At 45.9% G+C, this 19,690-nt stretch overlaps 1 protein-coding gene across 10 annotated transcripts in view; it reads right to left on the bottom strand.

The window, feature by feature from the left end:
• The window catches only part of LOC121279045 (receptor-type tyrosine-protein phosphatase mu-like), an 873,720-nt gene that overhangs the window by 601,381 nt on the left and 252,649 nt on the right, over positions 1 to 19,690 (bottom strand). For all 10 annotated transcript variants that reach the window (XM_041189846.1, XM_041189847.1, XM_041189849.1 and 7 more), the window contains exon 3: positions 8,673 to 8,944. In XM_041189846.1, coding sequence (XP_041045780.1) covers positions 8,673 to 8,944 — 272 coding nt within the window. The remainder of the gene's footprint in view (positions 1 to 8,672; positions 8,945 to 19,690) is intronic.

Here is a 19,690-nt window from a genome sequence, read left to right as displayed (position 1 = left end):
TCATTGCCACTGGGTCAAAATCCTGGAATTCACTTCCTAACAGCACTGAGGGTGTACCTAAACCTGATAGACTGCAGCAGTTCAAGAAGGCGGCTCACCACTGCCTTCTCAAAGGCAATTAGGGATGAGCAACAAATTCTGACCTTGCCGGTGATGCTCATATCCTATGAAAGAGTAATCAAAAAAGTTACACACCCTTTCCAAGCAGCAGAACAAAATGAAAAAAAAGCTCAGCACAGTTACATTCCAAATGAAGTTGCAACTATTCCAGGAAATTTACAAATTCTTTCTTTTATGGCATTCCTGTTGTTGCTACCCTCAGGCGCTCACTCTTGTTATAAAAGAGTTGATCTATCATCCAATACCTCATGGTTATTCATTATGTGTGAGTTCAGAAGCCATTGCAGCTGAACTGGCTTGTATCCTAACCCAGTCTCAGCATATGTGCTCTTTTCAGTAGGATGTTGGGTGGGAGAGGTGGACCCCTAGGTTCCCTCATTTAGTCCAGAAGGTGTAAAATCAAAAGTCAAGACATGAAGCCTTGCTCAGATCAACTTGCGCTATTTCATTTTACTGTTCATTGTAACTGAGTTTTATTTGACCCAGGCTTATAAAACTGATCTCAAGCATTGACGGCATTTTGGCAAAAGAAGATTTTAATCCTGTTTTAGACATTTCAAGTCATTGTTGTTTATCATCAGGAAATGACTGCATGGTGTCTGGCAGCTGCTTTTCCTGAAACATGTTTGGTTTGCGAGATGCCAGAAATATTGGATCCTATAAAATTTTTCTTAATAAAAAGATAAAGCTCGTATTGAAATCCTGCTAAATCTGAGGCGAAAATTTCAAGGGTCAGTAGGTTTTTTTTAAAAAAAAGTTAAGAAATGATTAAGTACTTTTAAATTTTCCACAGGGATTTTCTGGAGATAGGGCAGGCCTGAATTGTCCTGATAAATCGGTCAGTTAGAGCGACATGCAGGGGCCGCTTGTTAAAAAGTGAGATTATTGCAAAATCAAAACTGTCAGAGCAGAGAAATAAATCATGGGCATAAATCACTCTTTTGTTAGCTCAAATCTTCTTAGAAAAATGTTTGGCAACCTTATCAGTCAGGAAACGCCTGAGCAAAACTGCACTCTCGCCAAGTTACTCATGAAAACCGACTTGGGATTTTAGCCTGCATCAGGCAACCAGCAAATCCTTACCCAGCCACGAAAACAGGGCAGCAGCTGAGTAGCACAGGCTCCCCATTCTCTCTGCTTCAGGGAGAACAAGTTAAATCAGCTGTTAGCCTTGCCACATTTCCAGACAGCGTGCTGGCTTTGCCACTGCTGCCGGGAGGTAAAGCATCAATTGACTGAACAAACCGCTTTCTTTTTTCTAACTGCAGGTGAGCTTGTTTGTGTCAAAGCTGGTTAACGTCAAGCAACACAATGTTCTAATTATGCACCGTCATTCACATTCGTAACCCTGCTAATCATGGATTCGTAGCTTTGCTAAACCCATAAAAGTTGGCGAGCTGCAGGGTATTAGCTCAACAGGGAAAAAAAAACAGTTTTAATAAATAGCTCCAACAGCCTGGAACTAAAAAGCAAGGTTTAGCATCCAAACAATTGACCTCAAGCTCATGTTGAAATATATAAGGTACTAGCAGGTTAATAGCTTTTTGTATCCTGATTTTCACCTTTGATCTGCTATTACTCACTATACCCACAGGCCATGTTTTTATTGCCATTAATACCCCTGCAGAAGTAAGAATATATCGCAACTCTCCAGCTGAAGGCTTAAAAAACAGTTTGTGGAAAGTAGTCTGATTTCTACCAGTGAGGTGACCAAGTAAGTGCAAGGAACAATGTTACAAATGAGTTCTGCTCAGCGTCATGAGTGGGAACGAAAATAATATAGGGCAGGATTTTCCCCTTGTCGGGCAGGCACAGTGGGCGAGCCTGAGAGTGTCCGCGAAACCGTCCGCCTGCGATCAGGCCCCGACCGCGACCTCACCCGGGTGGGTCAGCGTGAAACGCTGCTCCGCACTGGCCGGGAAGAGCCAAGTAGGGGTGGGGGCCTGACAGCCACCAGGCCTAATGATGACCTGGCAGCCGGTTTAAAAGCGGCCCAGGCAGTCCCTTGAAGGCTGCCACGGAGGACGCTTCCTGAGCCGGCACTACGGACCCGAGTGCAGCTGGGCACGGCCGGCGGGAGGGCAGGAGGTGGGCACTCAGCCCCCTCACTTCTCTGATGAGTGCCCCGCCGTCCACCTGGAGGAGGCGGCTGCCAGGAGGGAGGCTCTTGTCCCCAGGGATGGGAGGAGGAGGCCACTGCACCTCGACAAGAGGGCATGGGAGGAGGTGGCAGCGCTGGTGAGCAGCCACAACGTGGTGCGGTGCTCCTGGGTGCAGTGCCAGAAGTGCTTCAATGACCTGCTGCACACAGGAAGGGTGAGCACCGTGTTGGCGTGGGTCAGTGTGCAGATGTATTAAGGTCTGGCAATCCCCCCCGTGGACCTTAGGGGTGCTAAAGTCTGAATGCCAACTGTCAGTCACGCCAGAGCTGGTCAAGGGAGTGACCCCTGTAGGGGTATTGGACTGAGTGCCTTGCGGCTCGAGGGCCATGACTTGGAAGTGCCCTGCAAGGTGCTCCTCAGCTGGGGTTGACCAGGATGCAAGGGCGCTGCAGGTACAGGGTGGACTAATCAATGCTCCTCTGTTGTTTCAGGAGAACACAGCCCACAACAATATAGAAAGGTCGCAGACCAGCAGAGGCCCAGCTAGCCTCCTAATCCTTTCGAGGTATAAGCAAGATGCCCTGGAGTTCGAGAGCTGGCAGACCCCACATGGAACCGGGCGCAGAGAGGCAGGGGTGCCAGACAAAGGTAAGAGTGCAGTGCACAGAGGTGAAAATTTCAGCTTGTGCAGCCATTCTAGTGTAGTCCCTTCATTGATGGGAGCCTCGAGCCTGGAGTCCCCATTGATCATTGGAAGACAAGGGTACCATGATGCTGATCTCCATTGTCTCACCAGGGTGCTTGGCATGCACAGTGACACTGTGATGACTTTAACTAATGACATGTCCTTCTTCTCCCTTTTAGGTTCACCAGTAGGCGTCCGATCTGTGGACCCTGAGGGGCCACCCCTGACACCGGAGAACCACCAGGTATCATTTGCACCAGCACCACACCTGCTCTCTGAAGCAGGCACCAGTGCAGATACCAGCACCTCAGTGGGCATTAAAGCAATGGTTAGTATCCTGGTGAACATTGGTGAGGGCACTTCATTGTCATGTGCGGTGCAGGCAGATGCAGAGAGTGCTCAGGGCGCCGGCAGTCGGAGAACTGCTGGGGACCAGGACGATGCTCAGTAGAAGGCTGATGATGAGCCTCTGGAGTCGTCCATTAGGCAGCAGATGCTGGATATCCAGCGAGATGTGCAGAAGGATCTGGCGGAGATCCATGAGGGTCTGCGTGCCATGGTCTGCATGTTAGAGGAGTGCATGCAGAGCATGAGCACTGCAATGACTGTCATGGCCAAGCGCACTGCCTCCTCCATTGAGAGAGTGGCGACTCTCATGGAGAGGCAGCTCCAGAGACAGAATAAAGGGTTCCTGGGGTTGCGCTCAGACCTGCAAGCCCTCACACAGGCAATGAACTGAGGTGGTCAGTGCCAGTGTGGGAGATGGATGAGGTCCCAGTGTCTCAGCTAGGTGCCCGTCCATCAATGACGAGCAAGGAGGTCCTGAGCGACGTTAGCGCATGAGCTGCTTGTCGTCTCTGCAGGCTGGTCTGGGAATGAAGACCAGACAGGTTTATGTAAATAGTTTGGAATTGCCAAAATGGGATAAATTTTGTTTTTGTCATCATGGCCTGAGTATGCTTCACCTCTTTATTTTATTGGTGCATGGTACGCCAGTCTGTAATGCTGGATGTAAGTGGCTCTGAACTTTATTACACAGGCACTGAGTGTTCTTTGTGTTCAATGGAAAGGTCCTTTCAGACATCTGGGATGGAGGCGGCAGCCCTGGCATACGTTTGAAGCTGATCTTTGGTAGCCTAGCTGAAGGAGCGTTGGATCAAGGCATCCCTGCTGTCCCTGCCTCGCTGGAGGTTGCCGAGGTCTGGCTCCACACCCTCAGCATTCTCCTCACTGTACTCAGCTTCGGACTCACTACTGGACTCATCATCTGTGGCCTGTGCAGCTGCGTCAAGATCCTCTTCCTCCAGTGGGTTCCCTCTTGCCAGTGCCAGATTGTGGAGAGCGCAGCATGTAAGCACTATCAGTGACACCCGCTCTGGGGGCTATTGTCGTGCTCCCGCTGAACGGTCCAGGCATCAGAAGTGCATCTTGAGAAGACCTATGGTCCTCTCTACCACTGCCCTTTGTGGGGGCATGACTCGCATTGTAACACTGCTCTGCCTCTGTTCTTGGGTGGTGGAGAGGCGTCATGAGCCACTTCTTCAACGGATAGTCCTTGTCACCCAGCAACCATCCATCCAGTCAGGCTGGAGCACTGAAGAGTCTTGGCACCTGGAAGTGTCTCAGGATGTAGGCGCCATGGGAGCTGCCTGGGTACCTTGCACAGACTTGCAGAATCTGCACCCCATGGTCACACACTATCTGCACGTTCATGGAGTGGATCCCTTCCTGTTGACAAAGGCACCCGGCTGACCCGCTGGCACCTTGATGCCACAAGTGTGCAGTCGATGGCACCCTGGATGCAGGGGAGCCCAGCAATCGCTGCAAAGCCTCTGGTTTGCGCAGCCTGACAGGCTCGGTACCTGCCTAAACAGAGCATCTGTCACCAGCTTGATGCAACTGTGGACAGCTGATTGGGAGACTCCACGCAGATCCCCCACTGAGCCCTGGAAAGAGCCGGAGGCATAGAAGTTGAGGGCCGCTGTGACCTTCAGGGCCACTGGCATAGGGTGTCCACACACAGTCAGAGCTGATCTCAGGCCCAATCATCTGGTAAATGGAGGTCACAGTCTCCCTTGAGAGACGGAGCCTCCTTCGGCATTGCATCTCAGACATGTTGAGGTAGCTGCATCGCCGCCTGTAAACCCTGGCAGCAGGATAGTGGTATCTTCTGTGGCATCTTCTGCCTTGGACTACCCGCTGACCCTGCGCCCCTTGTGCCTGCACCTCTCCTCCCACAGGTCCCTCCCCTGGAAGCTGCATAGGGACATGTGGACTCCTCTCCCTTCTGCCCCTCTCTTCCTCAGAGGAGGAGGTGCCTCCAGCGGAGAGCATAATCCCCATTATGAGGGTAAAGAAAGCTGTCTGATACCTGGAAGGGTCCACACTGCCTGAATCCTCCAGGGGCCTGGCAGACAGCAACGAGTCCTGAAATGAAGCCTGGAAATGCTGAGAATGAAGCCCCAAACAGAGATGAAGCTGCCAAATACCAATAAACAACCAGCTGCAAACTGTCTCCAAAACTCCCCCCTACTCACACTGGCAATGCTTTGCTGACCCTTTTTATCCTGCCCTTGGATGAGGTTTGAGGAAATGTCAGGCTGGCCGCCTGCCCGTTTTGCCCGTGCGATGAGCAGAATATCGCACAGGCAAGGAAAAATCACAGACAATTGGACTGTTAAGGGCCTTAAGTGGCCGATTAATTAATGACAGGCACCGCTCCAGTATCCACCTACACCCGCCGAGTGAAATATGGCGAGAGTGTGCGATGATATCAGGACGCTCACCCAACGCCATCTCGCACTATTTTACTCCCATTCAGGCCGGGCACGCACCCACCCATGGGATGGAAAACTCTGCCCATAGTCTGGACCGTCATTCAATACTGAGCCTGGCCTTACTACGCTTTGCAGTTGACTCTGCCTTTGCTTCGGGACCCTGTACTGTTTCTAATTTACATGAACAACTTGAAGTCATGAGGTCAAATCCCTCCAGGGGCAAGTTGGAAAACTGAATTCAATTATTCTGGTAAATTGCCAAATTAAAAAACAAAGCTGGAGATAACTCAACCCATTCCCTAATGTCCTTTTAGAAAGATAGCTGCTGCCCCCACCTACATGTAGTTTTATTCATGCACATTGTGTCTTACTCTAAATGCTGTCAGGCTAAGTAACGTCAAATTCCATTATGTAGCTCCTTTAAGGTAGAAAAAAATACTACCTTGCCAGTATTGTCCAAATCTCAAGAACAATGAGGAAAAAAATCCTGAGACAGCAGGTTGGGAAGTATCAAATGATTTAGGCTAAATTTGTAAATGGTAAGTATGATGATGAATAAATTTAATACAAGAAAGATTAAAGTTGGAAGAAACATTGGAAGGAAATAATGGGTGCTATAAGAACGCAATGAACGGTGTTAACATGGCTAAGGGTGAATTTAAGAGACAGTTTGGTAGGCTTGACCTTCAACATATCCAAATAGCATGGAATCATGCTATAAATCAACACAGGCAATAGAATGCTGAACCCGATAACCAAAATATTAGAGTACTAGTCAAAAGCTGTTCTGTTTAAACTGTGCAGCATGGTGATAAGACCCAGCTTGAGTATATACAGCTCAAGATATAGCTGTATATATACAGTATCCATAGTTAATATTTTATTTTAATTTTGTTAATGTAACCATACCTGAATAGGGAGTCCTTGATGTTAACACTGAGAGCAGAGTCAGAAACAACATTCAATAAATAGTCACTAAGTTATTGTGCTGCGTCTGCTAATACAGAACAACTTCTGTCTGATTAATAGTTTAGAAAGGTGTTCCCTCTGTTTCTCCTGCTCCTCTCCTTGGTCTCTTTGTAATGCATAACACCCATGAAAAAGTGAATGGGTTGACAGCCCTTTAGTAAGTAAGTATTCCCTCATATGTTGCTCAGTGTTCACCAACTGAGAACAGTAACCCGGGGTAATGAGTGTTCGTATGGCCACTGATGCAGGCAGGAGTCTGTAATGCTCCTGGAATTGACACATTTATCAGGGCACTTTGCAATTTATTGAATTACAATTTTTCAGTACGATATTTTTATCATATTTTTCCTTGTTTCCATAGATGTATTTAAGGCAAAAGCTAGCTAAGCAAGAGGGAGAAGGGAATAAAAGATATGCTGATAGGATTGGATGAAGAGATGTGGGAAGGGGCTTGCATGGAACATAAACACCAACATCGACCAGCCAGGCCAAACGGCCTGTTTCCATGTTGTACACTCAGGCCGGGATGTTCCTGTCCCACTCGCTGCGGGATCAGAAATTCCTGCCCGAAGTCAATGGGCCTTTGCCTGTTCCGTCAAATTTTCCATCCTGCCCATGGCAATTCCCACTGCAGGCAGGACTGGAAATTCCGGCCTCAATGTAATTCGATATTTCCTTATGTTATTTTGCACTCAGCCACATGGAGGTGCACAAGAGCACTACTTGCAGTGGTCAGATTGTCACAAAAACTGGGAAAGATTGAAGACAGCAGCACTCAGTCAAGGGCTGGGAAAAAGGGACACCATTTCTACCTTCCCTTTCCATTGATTAGCAGATCCATATTCAGATTCAGATCACATAACACAAGTAAATCGAATCAATGAATAAACTGACAGTGTAAATTCCAAGTCATGTCTAACTAATTTTCATATCTGTTCCTGAATAATTGGTGCAGTTTACTCCTGTTCAGTGAATATTCTTTCTCCAGACTGACCATTCTACCAGGTGTACAGCGCAAGTTGCAGTTGCTTGGAGAAACGCTTCTGTCATTCCACAATATACGAAATTGCAGGAAGTTGAAGGCAAGAAAAACAAGCCAGCAGCAACTACTTACTCATCAGCAGATGGGCCCATAGTTACTTTGCTTCACAACGTGGCACCTCGCTAAATGTTGTTCATAAAAGAAACTCGCTGCTGTGTGTTTCCCTTCCCACTGTAAATGGGACTCTAATCAACTCACACAGCAGGCATACAAACACTCAAACTGCTTCTTGGAATGGACAGAAAAAAAATTACAATTGCATATGTTAGCTGAAAGTGTGTTAATAGGCCATAACCCAGTTCTCAAACAATTTAAAAATCATCCAGTGTCTTTGACTGCCTACTGCCAGATTGTACATTTTTCAAGCTGTAATTCAATACTTAATAAAGATTGGTTAAAGATAAGTTACACCTGCAAATGTAATAGTGCTATAATTCATTTAAAGCCACCAATACACAGAGAATGGCAGACATTACAGAATGGACCATAATATATTGGAGGGAGGGTTTGATTGATGTCAAACAGTGAGAGGATAATGCCCTGGAAGATGATGTATGCTATCTGAATTCTGAGAGATCTTTATACCGCGGAACAAATCTGACACACTATTTTCTTTCCTATGTTCTCCCTTTCTGAAGGTAATCTATCATGCTAGACTCAATAACACAGACACCATCACTTCTTCAGTACCTCACACAGATGACTATCCTTCAAGTGTAAGCTGAGGGTCAGAGGGTCATTTGACTGCAGGAAAGTAGGTTTGTAGCTGTGATCAGCGAGGACACTGCTCTCCGACTCTCATGCGGCTGAGTCAAATTTACCTCTTACCACTTTGACATCTGCTCCCAGGTAGACTTAGTACATAAAATGCAATTTATCAAACTTTTCTATAATTTAGTGTTGGATAGGAAAGGATCGATCTATGGTTGGCAAACTAATGACTAGTAAGAGAGAGGTGAATATTGAATGTCCAGTACCTGATAGAAATTGGGCCAGAAAGTGCTGATGGCCAACTCTGCTCTGTTCCAGCTTCTTGTCATCATTCCAGACACATTCCAGATTGGGTTCCCCAGAGGTCCATCATTGACTTTCACATAAACATTTAGTAACCCAGAGTTGGCCCCATCTTTGCCAGATAAAAAGTAATGGAAATCAATGCAGTGCGTGTCATTCTCTTTCAGTTTCGACAGCAGAAGATGGGCTTTTTGTCCCGCCTGTCGTCCAGAGGTGTTAACCATCATAAAGGACCCTGCATGGAAGAGGTGGAAGTTGAAGCTTATCAGAGACTGTAGCCTATAAATCAAATCCACATTAAGAGCAAGTCAACAGATTCAACATTTGTCAGAAGACACAGATAAATAATCACCCTGCATAGAAAAGCAATTTATATTTTATATGAACAAATCACAGGATCAGAATCACAGAGTCACATAGTACAGAAGAGGCCCTTCAGCCCATCGAGTCTGCACCGACACGTGAGAAACACCTGACCTACCTACCTAATCCCATTTACCAGCACTTAGCCCATAGCCTTGAATGTTATGATGTGCCAAGTGCTCATCCAGGTATTTTTTAAAAGATGTGAGGCAACCCACCTCCACCACCCTCCCAGGCAGCACATTCCAGACTGTCACCACCCTCTGGGTAAAAACGTTTTTCTTCACATCCCCCCTAAACCTCCTGCCCCTCACCTTGAACTTATGTCCCCTTGTGACTGGGAAACAGCTGCTCCCTATCCACCCTGTCCATGTCCCTCATAATCTTGTACACTTCGATCAGGTCGCCCCTCAGTCTTCTCTGCTCCAACATAAACAACCCAAGTCTATCCAACATCTCTTCATAACTTAAACGTTTCATCCCAGGCAACAACCTGGTGAATCTCCTCTGCACCCCTCTAGAGCAAGTCTGGTAAGTCTGTTTGCATGTGCTCAACCCAATAACAACACACGTTATTCCCTTCTCTCCTGAGCATATTAACTCTTACTAAGCTATAATTCAATTATAGCTCAAAACTGAAGTACACGTATATTCAGCTGATATAGCTGAATAAGATAAGGACAAGTTCAATTTATGAATAAACCTTTTCCAGAATTCAGGAATTCACAACCCACTGTTACTACTAATAGGCCCTGCAAATAGAGATAAGTTGTTTCTAGCTCACGTGCTGTTAAGTGGAATGTTAGGAATACAAACAGGACAGTTTTTTTTATTAAAGAGCTAATTTTACACTCCATTTTGTAATTAAAAGATAGTTTGCATACGAACATATAAATTTGGAACAGGAGTAGGCCCCTCAGCCCTTCGAGCCTGCTCTGCCATTCAACAAGATCATGGCTGATCTGATTTTAACTGAACTTCACATTCCTGCCTACCCCTGATAACCTTTCACCCCCTTGCTTATCAAGAATCTATCTGACCTCTGCCTTAAAGATTTTCAAGGACTCTTGCCTCAACCACCTTTTGAAGAAGAGAATTCCAAAATTTGCAATGTCTGTTGGTACAAATGCTATTAATAGAATATCAACAAATCAACTCAAATCACCTGAGCTGTGCCAGTTGGCATAATTTGAGATAGCATTGCATTTTTCTAATCTTCTAATAAATAGGTCTATCTGCTTGTTGACCATGTTTACCTTTTCTGCATTTGGAATAACAGTTTGTTTATGGGATCCACTCTAGAATGATGTGCTGATGTAAGTTAGCTGCTAACCCAAGAGTGAAGTCATGGGGCAAAATTTTCTGCCTGTCGGGCAGGCTGGGTGGGAGTGGGCGCAGGGGGTCATGGATCAGGTCCACGCCGCCATTTTATATGGGCGGGCCAATTAAGGCCCGCCCAGTGTGATGCGCACCCAGAAGTGCTGTGCGCTGCATGTGCGGGTGAGGGGGGGTGGCGGTTGCGGGGGAGGGTTCCCTGAGTCGAGAGTTCGCTCTTTCACACATGCGCGCGCAAGGAGACAGAAATCTCCCGGAGGCACAGAGTTTTAAGTCCAAAAAGTTTCGTAAATTGGCGAGAAAATTTTTAAGTCATGTCTCCTCGTGTGAAACTGCCAAATGAGCTGGGACATGTGCCTTAATTTCAATAAAAATTTTTGTCGGAATTTAAAATTATTCATGAAACCTCATCCTGCCCGTGGATGAGGTTCCATGAAAAATGCGAAAGCCGCCTGGGCTCTTCGCCTGCCCCCCCAACCTTAAGGTTGGACGGGCAGCTCCGTTAATTACTTTAACTGAGAGTTAAATGGCCTTTATAGACCTTTGACAGTTCAGCGGGCACGCAGCTGGTTCGGGTGCGCGCCCGCTGAACTGAAAGTCTGAATGGCGCGTCGTGATGTCGGGACGCGCGCCCGACGTTACCACGCATCATTTTACACCTCGGCGAGCGAAGATTCAGCCCATGGAGAAGCTGGCACAATGCCTTTTCCGTAGAAGATAAAAAGCAAGATCATTGAAACATAGTTTGGGAAGAAATGGAAGGCCGATTACCCAGTGAATGAACGCAGCAACTGTAATGTGAGGTCTCCTGCAGCCTTCTTGATCTTGTGTTTCATCTAGGAATATTAAATCCTATGATAAAATCTAAGACTGTATTCAGACCCTTAATTCTTGGCATTGAGACAACTGCTGGTTTTTCAGACAGTAATAAACTACATGGAAAATGCATAACTATAACTTAGCATTGCTTTCATCCTATTCACCCTTTTCTTCTGAAACCATTGATTCTCACTGGGCTATATTCAATGGTTACTGGCAGCTCAGATTCTGAGCATGGACATAAAGGGAGATAAAATTCAATTTTGGACAGGGTGTGCAATGGAGGGTAACAGATTGGCCACCTGTGAAATACCCCTCTTCATTCTCAGGATGGGTGGGGTGTAGTGTTAAAATCCCCCTCCAAAGTATTCACACAGTATTTGAGGGCAGTAAACCCAAACTCTATCCCATTCACACCTGAAGTCAACTCTTGCCCACTTTGTTTTAGCAGGAGTCACTGGACAGCGTCAGGAAGTGAGAATTGGAGCTGTTTTTGTTCCCTTCCCCAGCAGAAGGATGAAGATGCAAGCCTCATTCCAGAGACTTGAGCACATAATCTGGGCTGACACTTCAATGCTGTACAGATCAGACATTAAACTTAAGAATTATCTGCCCTCTCAGGTGCACTTATCCAGTTCATCCTGGGTTCCAGGAACATTTAGCCTGCAACCAACACCACTAAGACATTACAAAAGTGACTAAGGCCAGAACCTTCTGCTCTCACCGGTAGCAAGTTTGAAGGTGGGAAAAACATTTACTTAGGTGGGATGGTGACATACCCAAATCCCCTCCGCCATCTGCCTCCACCAGAATCAAGTTCTGGACAGCATGTCCCATAGTCAATCCACCCACCCCACTGCCAATGGAGGCCCTTAAGTAGCCAATTAATGACCACTTAAGGGCCTCATCCCACCGCCGCTGGGATTAACCCAGATGCAGGCAGGCCTGACGCTATGCAGTGCACAACAGGTTAAACTGCATGGCCAGCTTTTCACCTCCGGGATGATGGTGATGGGATGGGGGGGAGGTGGTCCCTTGATCAAAGGCTTTCGTTGCCTGATCGAGGGACTGGGCATTGGGAAGCGGGTGCCCACTGAAAGCCACACCCCTGCCCTTGCTGTTGACCACCCTGCACCCCTCTCCCATGACCCCCACCCTGTGAAACCTCCAGCCCCCTCATTACTTACCACTCAGTGATTCCAGGACTCTGATGCTGGTCCTCCCACCAGCAGCCACCGCCTTCCCAGTGGCGCCTCTGAGCACAAGAGCTACCGGCCTCTGCTCAGCGAGACCTCTGCCCATGGGGGCCTTGAGTGCAGGGGAAGGCCCATAACTGGCCTCCTCACAGCCTGACTGGCATGTGTTTTGACAGGCCTTCCCAAAATGAGGAAGCCAGCAGCTGAGAATCCCTGCCCCCCCCACCCCCCACCCGATGTCTGAATAAAATACTGCTCTACAATTCAAAACTTCTTCATTGACTGTGAAGCACTTTAGAACTTCAGAGTCAAACAAGGCACAAAGATATGCAACATATTCTTGCATAAACAAAGAAAACTGAACTATATTGGAGGAATAAATCAGTTGCATTTTGATAATAGTGCATTGGGAAAGAAAGAATCCATTAACCATGCATAGCACTCTTTCTATTCCTCTTTTATAGTGAGCTACAGTATTACCACAAGCTACTGTTACAGTGCCAGGTATTTATTTTGGATCACTTTGGAATCATCTCCATGTGCTTCCCCTGACTGCTTATCAACTCCCTTTGCTTGGCAAAAAGTAATTCCTATAATAAATGGGTATTGCTGCCTGCATAAGGAGCCAGGTTTTTAACACTGTAAATACAATTAATCGTGAAGGAGGTTGAGGGAAGGATTGATAGAGGTTTACAAGATTATGACAGGTTTAGATGATAGAGACAAAGAAAAGCTGTCCCTATTAGGGGATGATACAAGGACTTGGGGAAACAGATGTAAAGTTATGGGCAAGAGATGTGGGGGATGAGAGGGAGATCATTTTTTTACGCAGCGACTGGTAATGACCTGGGACTTGCTGCCTCTGAGGGTGGCAGAAGTGGAGTTGATGAATGGTTTCAAAAGGAAATTGGTTGGGTGCTTGAGGGAAATAAACTTGGAGGGCTCCAGGGGTAGGGCCGGAGAATGGGGCAGAGAGCCGGCATGGACTGAATGGGCCAATTAGTCTCCTTTGGTGCTATATCTATGATTCACTGACAATCGATAGGCATAAGAATGTCAATTGTCCGCATTCCAAATAAAATAGGGGGTGAACTTGCCTTCAGCAGTAGCTGAATATGGGCAATAGTGAATTGACTGCCCAGTGAAAAATTGGCTGTCAATTTGCCATTGCCGAAGATGAATCTATATCCCAATCAATGCCAATGCAAAAATATCTACGTTAATTCATTTCCATTAAGATCTAACAGGTTTCATTACCTTGTATTACTACTGAAGATAACTCATAACATAACAGTAGAAGAGTAGATTTTTTTATTATTTCCCACATTCAGCTTTCTTGCCCCTTGAAGGCAATTGACCCTTTGTATAGGCTTAGATAGTGAACATTGGACTGGCTATTAAAAAAAGGGACTCAACAGCAAAGACCAATCCTGTCCTCATCTAATGCCCATATCATAGAGGGTGTCACAGAATAAGTGATTCAACTGTGAATAAAATTCAGGAATGCAAACCCTGAGCAATTATCAAGCTCCCATCATCACATCATCTGAGATGAGTCAATTCAGAGGTCAGAGATCAAACCTCAAGCCTCATGCCTGAAACCTTAAACCTTCATTAGGTTTAGCACTCATTAGCACTCAGTCACCAGAGATGGAGATTCCAATTGAATGCAGATATATTACTTTCAGATGGTGGTGTAGTGGTAATATCACTGAACTAGTCTGGGGACTGGGGTTCAAACCCCACCATGAAATTTAAATTTGAAAAAAAATATATAAAAGTTAGTCCCTATAAAAGTAACCATGACAACTACCATCTGGTTCACTAATGTTCTTTTAAAAGTAAATCTGCCTTATCTGATCTGTCTATATGTGACGTCAGATCCACAGCAATGTGGTTGGCTCTTAGCAAGCCATTCAGTTCAAAGGCAATTTAGGGATAGGAACAAATGCTCGCCTTGTCAGTGATGTCCCAAGAATAAAAAAGTATATATAAGGGCTCATAGTGGAGATACTTAAGCAGTCCTGTCAAAATGCTGGCATGCAATGAGCAAGTACAGATGGTCTCACCTTGCCTCAGTTGACAAGTCCAAATAAATTAAATAGATTCCTGGCTCAGGAATAGTTAACATTATCATTGTGGGAGCACCCATCACTACAAGGCCTCCAGTGGTTCACAACAGAATGCCCACCACCACCTTACCTGAGCAACTAGGAAGGGCAGTAGGCGATGGCCTAGCCAGCTACCCACTACAAATAAAGAAAATGGTACTGTCACAGCTATACAAATTATACCATAGTTAGAGTATTGCTTTGGCGTCCTAATTTAGGAAGGATGTAAAAGGCCCCTGAGATGATGCAGGACAGATTTATTAAAATACCTGGGATGAGAGGTGTTGGCTTGTAGGAGAGAAACTGGATTTAGTTTTCATCGGAAGAGAGATTAATAAAGGGAGAAATGCTAGATATGGTCAAAATAATGAAGGGCAGAAATAACTCCCCACCTGGAGGGGGGGGTGGTGTTGTGCGGGGGTGGGTGGGGGCGCGCCGCCATTTTATTTGGCCCGCCTGGCGTGATGTGCGCCCTGGAAGCGCTGTGCGTTCCCTGTGCGGGCAGGGGGGAGATTCCCTGAGTCAGGGCATGCGCACAAAAGAGTGCAGGAATCTCCCTGAGGCACAGAGCTGCCTCAAGGAGACTAAGTTCGGAATGAAAGTTTTTATTAAAGGCAGAGAAAAATTATTTAGACGTGTCCCCTCATTTGACAGCGTCATAAGAGCTGGGCCACGTTCATCAAATGTTTGAAATTTTTAAAATTTAATTTATAAACCCTTCATGAAACCTCATCCTGCCCGTGGATGAGGTTTGATGAAAAATGTGAAGACTGGTTGGGCTCTTCGCCTGCCCGCCAACCTTAAGGTTGGACGGGCAACATTTTTAACTTTCTTAATGGCCTTAATAGGCCTTTGACAGTTGGGCGGGCGTGCCCGCCGAACTGAAAATCTAAATGAGGCGCGATGACTTTGGGACGCCCGTCTCCGCTCGCCGACCCGAAAATTCTTCCCCAAGAGTTTTTAGAATAGTAAAATTATTCCCACTGATCAGTGAGCGGGTAATCAGAGGGCATAAATTTATCACCACGAGAAAAACAAAGGGTGAGGTAACGAGAGATTTCCCTCCCTCACTGTAAGGGTTGTAAATTCACAGAAAACCCTGCCATAAGCTGTGGTGTTGCAGAATCCATCGCTTTCAAAGGGGAAGCAGAGAAACATTAGAAAAGGAATTGTAAAAGGATGTGGAGAATAGTCAGTGGATTGCTCCTTTTGAATGAGACACAATGATCCAAATGACCTCCTTCTGCGCTGTAAAATTCTATGAATAACATGGTGGAGATTTCCGGAATATACGTTGGATCTTGTTAGATTGCTCTCTAATAGGAATGCTTTCTAATTATCATTTTAATAATGATGTGAGCTTTCTAAGTTCAAGCATTCTATCTCTGGAAATTCAGCTTATGAAAGTAAGCTGCATGTGGCTAATGAAAATGTTTATTTCAAGCTGCACTTCCTGCCCCATGCATTTTCCATCTAATCCAAAAGCTCCTAGATTAATATAACTTTACCTTGCATGTCCATTCATTTTCTCAACTACCCAGATCGAAGGTTCGTCAGCTTGGTGGACACACAATTGACTTTTATTTACCCTGGGACCTGTCACTAAATCCTCCAGGGAAGGGAGGGGGGATAGGACTTAAATGCCAGAAAACTGCCCCTTACAGATTCTGGATGTTATCAGAAAATTATGCTGCCATTGTCACCTTTTTTTTCTCATTTGTGAAGCTCATTAGAAATGAAAATGCCACTGTCCTTATAAAAGATCGCTTTGCGTTCCCCAGGCAAAGGGAGAAGGCCCTAAAAAAAAGGCTACCTATTGCAATTCCTTTGCCTCAAGCTTATTTTTTAGACAAAGTTCTACTCCTTAATACACTAGATATTCTTCGAGGGGATGTCTTGTGACCAGGCGCCTTTGACAAAAACTTGAGGAGGAACCGAATAATTCCACCATCATTAGGCAAGATAGGTAGAGTCATAAGCTACCACAAGTAATAGGTTGGTGACAAACTAAAATATTTAAAACAAAATAAAACAAAAAATATTTTCCCAGGTTAGAAATTGTGAGACACCAGTTACATTCATAACTGATTTTATAAATCTTCGGCTGAAGGATAGAAAACAACGAGTACTTGTTGGAGGAGTTATGTGTGGATGTTAGGGAGGGTGGCGAGGGGTGATATCCAGGCTACCCCAGGGATTACTGTTAAGCCCACTACTGTTTCTAATTTACATCAAGTCAACAGGCTCCGAAATCTAGTACAATTTGGTCACCTTTAGAGTTGATACTAAATGAGGAAGAATCGTGAAAGCTCCCTAGGGTCCTTATCCTTAGGTAGCCAAGTGTCCACCTGTTTCAGGTGATAGGCCTCAATTGTACAAATTGTGGTCCTATGGTGTAGTTCACACCTCAATTTTTCAGGAACACACAGTCGAACAAGCAAAATACATACTTCACCCATGTGTCCTGGTGTTTCTGTTATTGTGGTTTTGTCTCGGGATTCGTTAGCTTCTTAGTCTAGAAGAGATCTTGCTGCAGGCAGTGGTCTTTTGTTGAAAACGCATTCATTTACGTATTAACTATTTACAGTGGTTAGGTAAGGCCAAGACGTGGCTGGAGCTACTCTTTAAGATGTTTCTCAGTCATCTTCTCTCAGTCAGTGACATCACTGTGAGCTTCTTACACATGCGACCGCTGCTGGCTGCTATGAAAATGGCCCAGAAAGGTTCAGTGGCTATATTTTTGTGGGGACAGTTTTGCAGAGCCAGGAGGAGCGGGTTTGTACAAAAACACTATGTGGTTGCTGCCAGCCTGGGCTTTCCCCATCTGCAATTCATTTCTCCCTCCCAGCTCCTACCTGCCAGCTACTTTGTTGTGGGAGCTGCCCAATATTGAGCTGGCGAGCTGCAGCGAGATTTAAATGAGGCCCCGGCTCAAAAAAGCCTCCTCATCAATATTATGGATGGGAAGCTGGCATGATCTGACAACTGACTGTCCAAAAGTGAAATGCGGCCCCAATATTGTTACCAGATCAGGTTCCCTTCTTCGGTCTATTATGATTATGGATCAATAATATGTTACAGACGCTTTATTCCAGACTGGCCAATTATCTAGAGGAAATGAATAAACGGACAGTAAAGGGATTTCCCTTAATATATATTTACCGGAGGAATATAAATAATTAATATGTGAATTGCTTGACTATTGAATAAGGTTTCTTTGGCCTAAAGTGATGAAATCTGCTTAGGCAAGAATGGAAGCGGGGCAGGGGGACTGGTAAAATCGTGGGGCGTCACAACCATGTCCCACAATCAAAGCAAAGGAAGGCAAGGGTGGGTGGGTGGGTGGGGGGGGCGGGGGGGGGGGGGGGGGGGGGAGTGTCTGTTGTCTTCTTGCCTCCATATCCTTTTGCCAAAGAAGGTGGGGGATGGTCCTTCCCTCCAGAGATCCATTAAGGGCCTCTTCCTGCTGCTGCTAGCATTTACCAGAGCAAGTGCGTCCTGTGTCAGGTAGGGAAACCGCCAGGTGCATCCTGATGGCCGGAGATTTTTAACATTAAAAATAAAGAATGGAAAAATGAGGAAAATGTCACATGAGCGGGGACATGTTAAAATGAGTCTTAAATTTTTTATTGGTTTTCTGTTTACTGTCCGAAACCTCATCCCGCCCTCGGATGAGGTTTCGTTAAAAATGCAAAGGCCACCTGGCCAATTCGCCCACCCGCCAACCAAATGGTTGGACGGGCAGTGAAAGGTTTGATTTAATTAATTGATTAAGGGCCTTAATAGGACTCCTAATTGTTGGTGGGTGCGCTGCTGACTCTCGCATGGGCCTGCCAAGCAAAATATCGCCAGAGTGCGTACTGACATCAGGACGCTTGCCCGACGTCATCGCGCACTACTTCACCCCCGTTCAGGTCAGGCGCTTGCACGTCCGACGAGAGAAAAATTCTGTCCCTGGTGTAGGTCCACTACCCCCAGCTGTTGTGCCACCAGTCCTCTGTTTAGCCTGCAGCCCCTGGGGGCAGGCTGCCATTCTGAATAAGTACAGCAGCCTTGATGGGAACCAATTGTTTGCCTTACCTCTGTAAAATGGGGCCTTGTGTCCCCTAGGTGACCAGGGTGGGGTTGAGTCCCCAGCTTTTAGGCCCATCGCCGGTACTCCCACTGCGAGAATAAAATTCCAGAGGTTAACTCTGTTTTTTCCCTGCACAGATGCTGCCAGTCATGCACACTTAGTTACTTGCTGCGTTTTCTGCTTCTGTGCGAGTAACTTATGTTTAGTTTTAACTTGAACACAACAATTTGACAATGGGAAATTTTCTCTTTGAGGCTTTTTCTTACTCATTCATGGGATGTGGGCTGCGCTGGCTTGGCCAGCATTTATTGCCCATCCCTAACTGCCCTTGAGAAGGTGGTGATGAGCTTCACGAACCACTGCAGTCCATGTGGTGTAGGTACACCCCACAGTGATGTTAGGGAGGGAGTTCCAGGATTTGACCCAACGATAATGAAGGAGCGGCAATATATTTCCGAAACAGGATGACGTGGAGCTTGGAAGGGAATTTCCAGGTGGTGGTGTTCCCATGTGTCTGCTGCCCTTGTCCTTCTAGATGGTAGCTGCTGTGGGTTTGGAAAATACTGTAGGGTGGAGAGTAGAATGTAGTGGACAGCCTACAAAATCTGGAGTGAGATGAAATAATCAATTTCGGTGCTCTGGCTTGCCATCCCTTTCATTGCAAACATTAAGTTTGCAAGTTGCAATCCATTTGAGATGTGGAACTTCATACAGAAACTGCCTTTTCACTGGGAACATAAGTTAAGAATACTGGGGAAGCGCTTTAATATTTCAACTTCAATCACCATGAACACTGGTGCACAGTGAACTCTCTTCAGCAGTACTCAACTCAACAATCAAACCTTTTCTACTTGCTGCTATATGGAACATAAAAACATTAGAAATAGCAGCAGGAATAGGCCATTCAGCCCCTCGGGCCTGCTCCACTATTCAACAAGATTATGGCTGATCTGATTGTGTCCTTGTTTCCTGCTTACCCTCCACTAACCCTTGATTCCCTTGTCAGTCAAAAATCTATTGAACTCAGCCTTGAATATATTCAATGACCCAGTCTCCACTGCTCTTTGGAGAAAAATATTTCA

The sequence above is a fragment of the Carcharodon carcharias genome, chromosome 6 (genome assembly GCF_017639515.1).
Source record: "Carcharodon carcharias isolate sCarCar2 chromosome 6, sCarCar2.pri, whole genome shotgun sequence".
Lineage (NCBI taxonomy): Eukaryota > Metazoa > Chordata > Chondrichthyes > Lamniformes > Lamnidae > Carcharodon > Carcharodon carcharias.
This window is presented reverse-complemented; position numbering and strand designations above follow the sequence as displayed.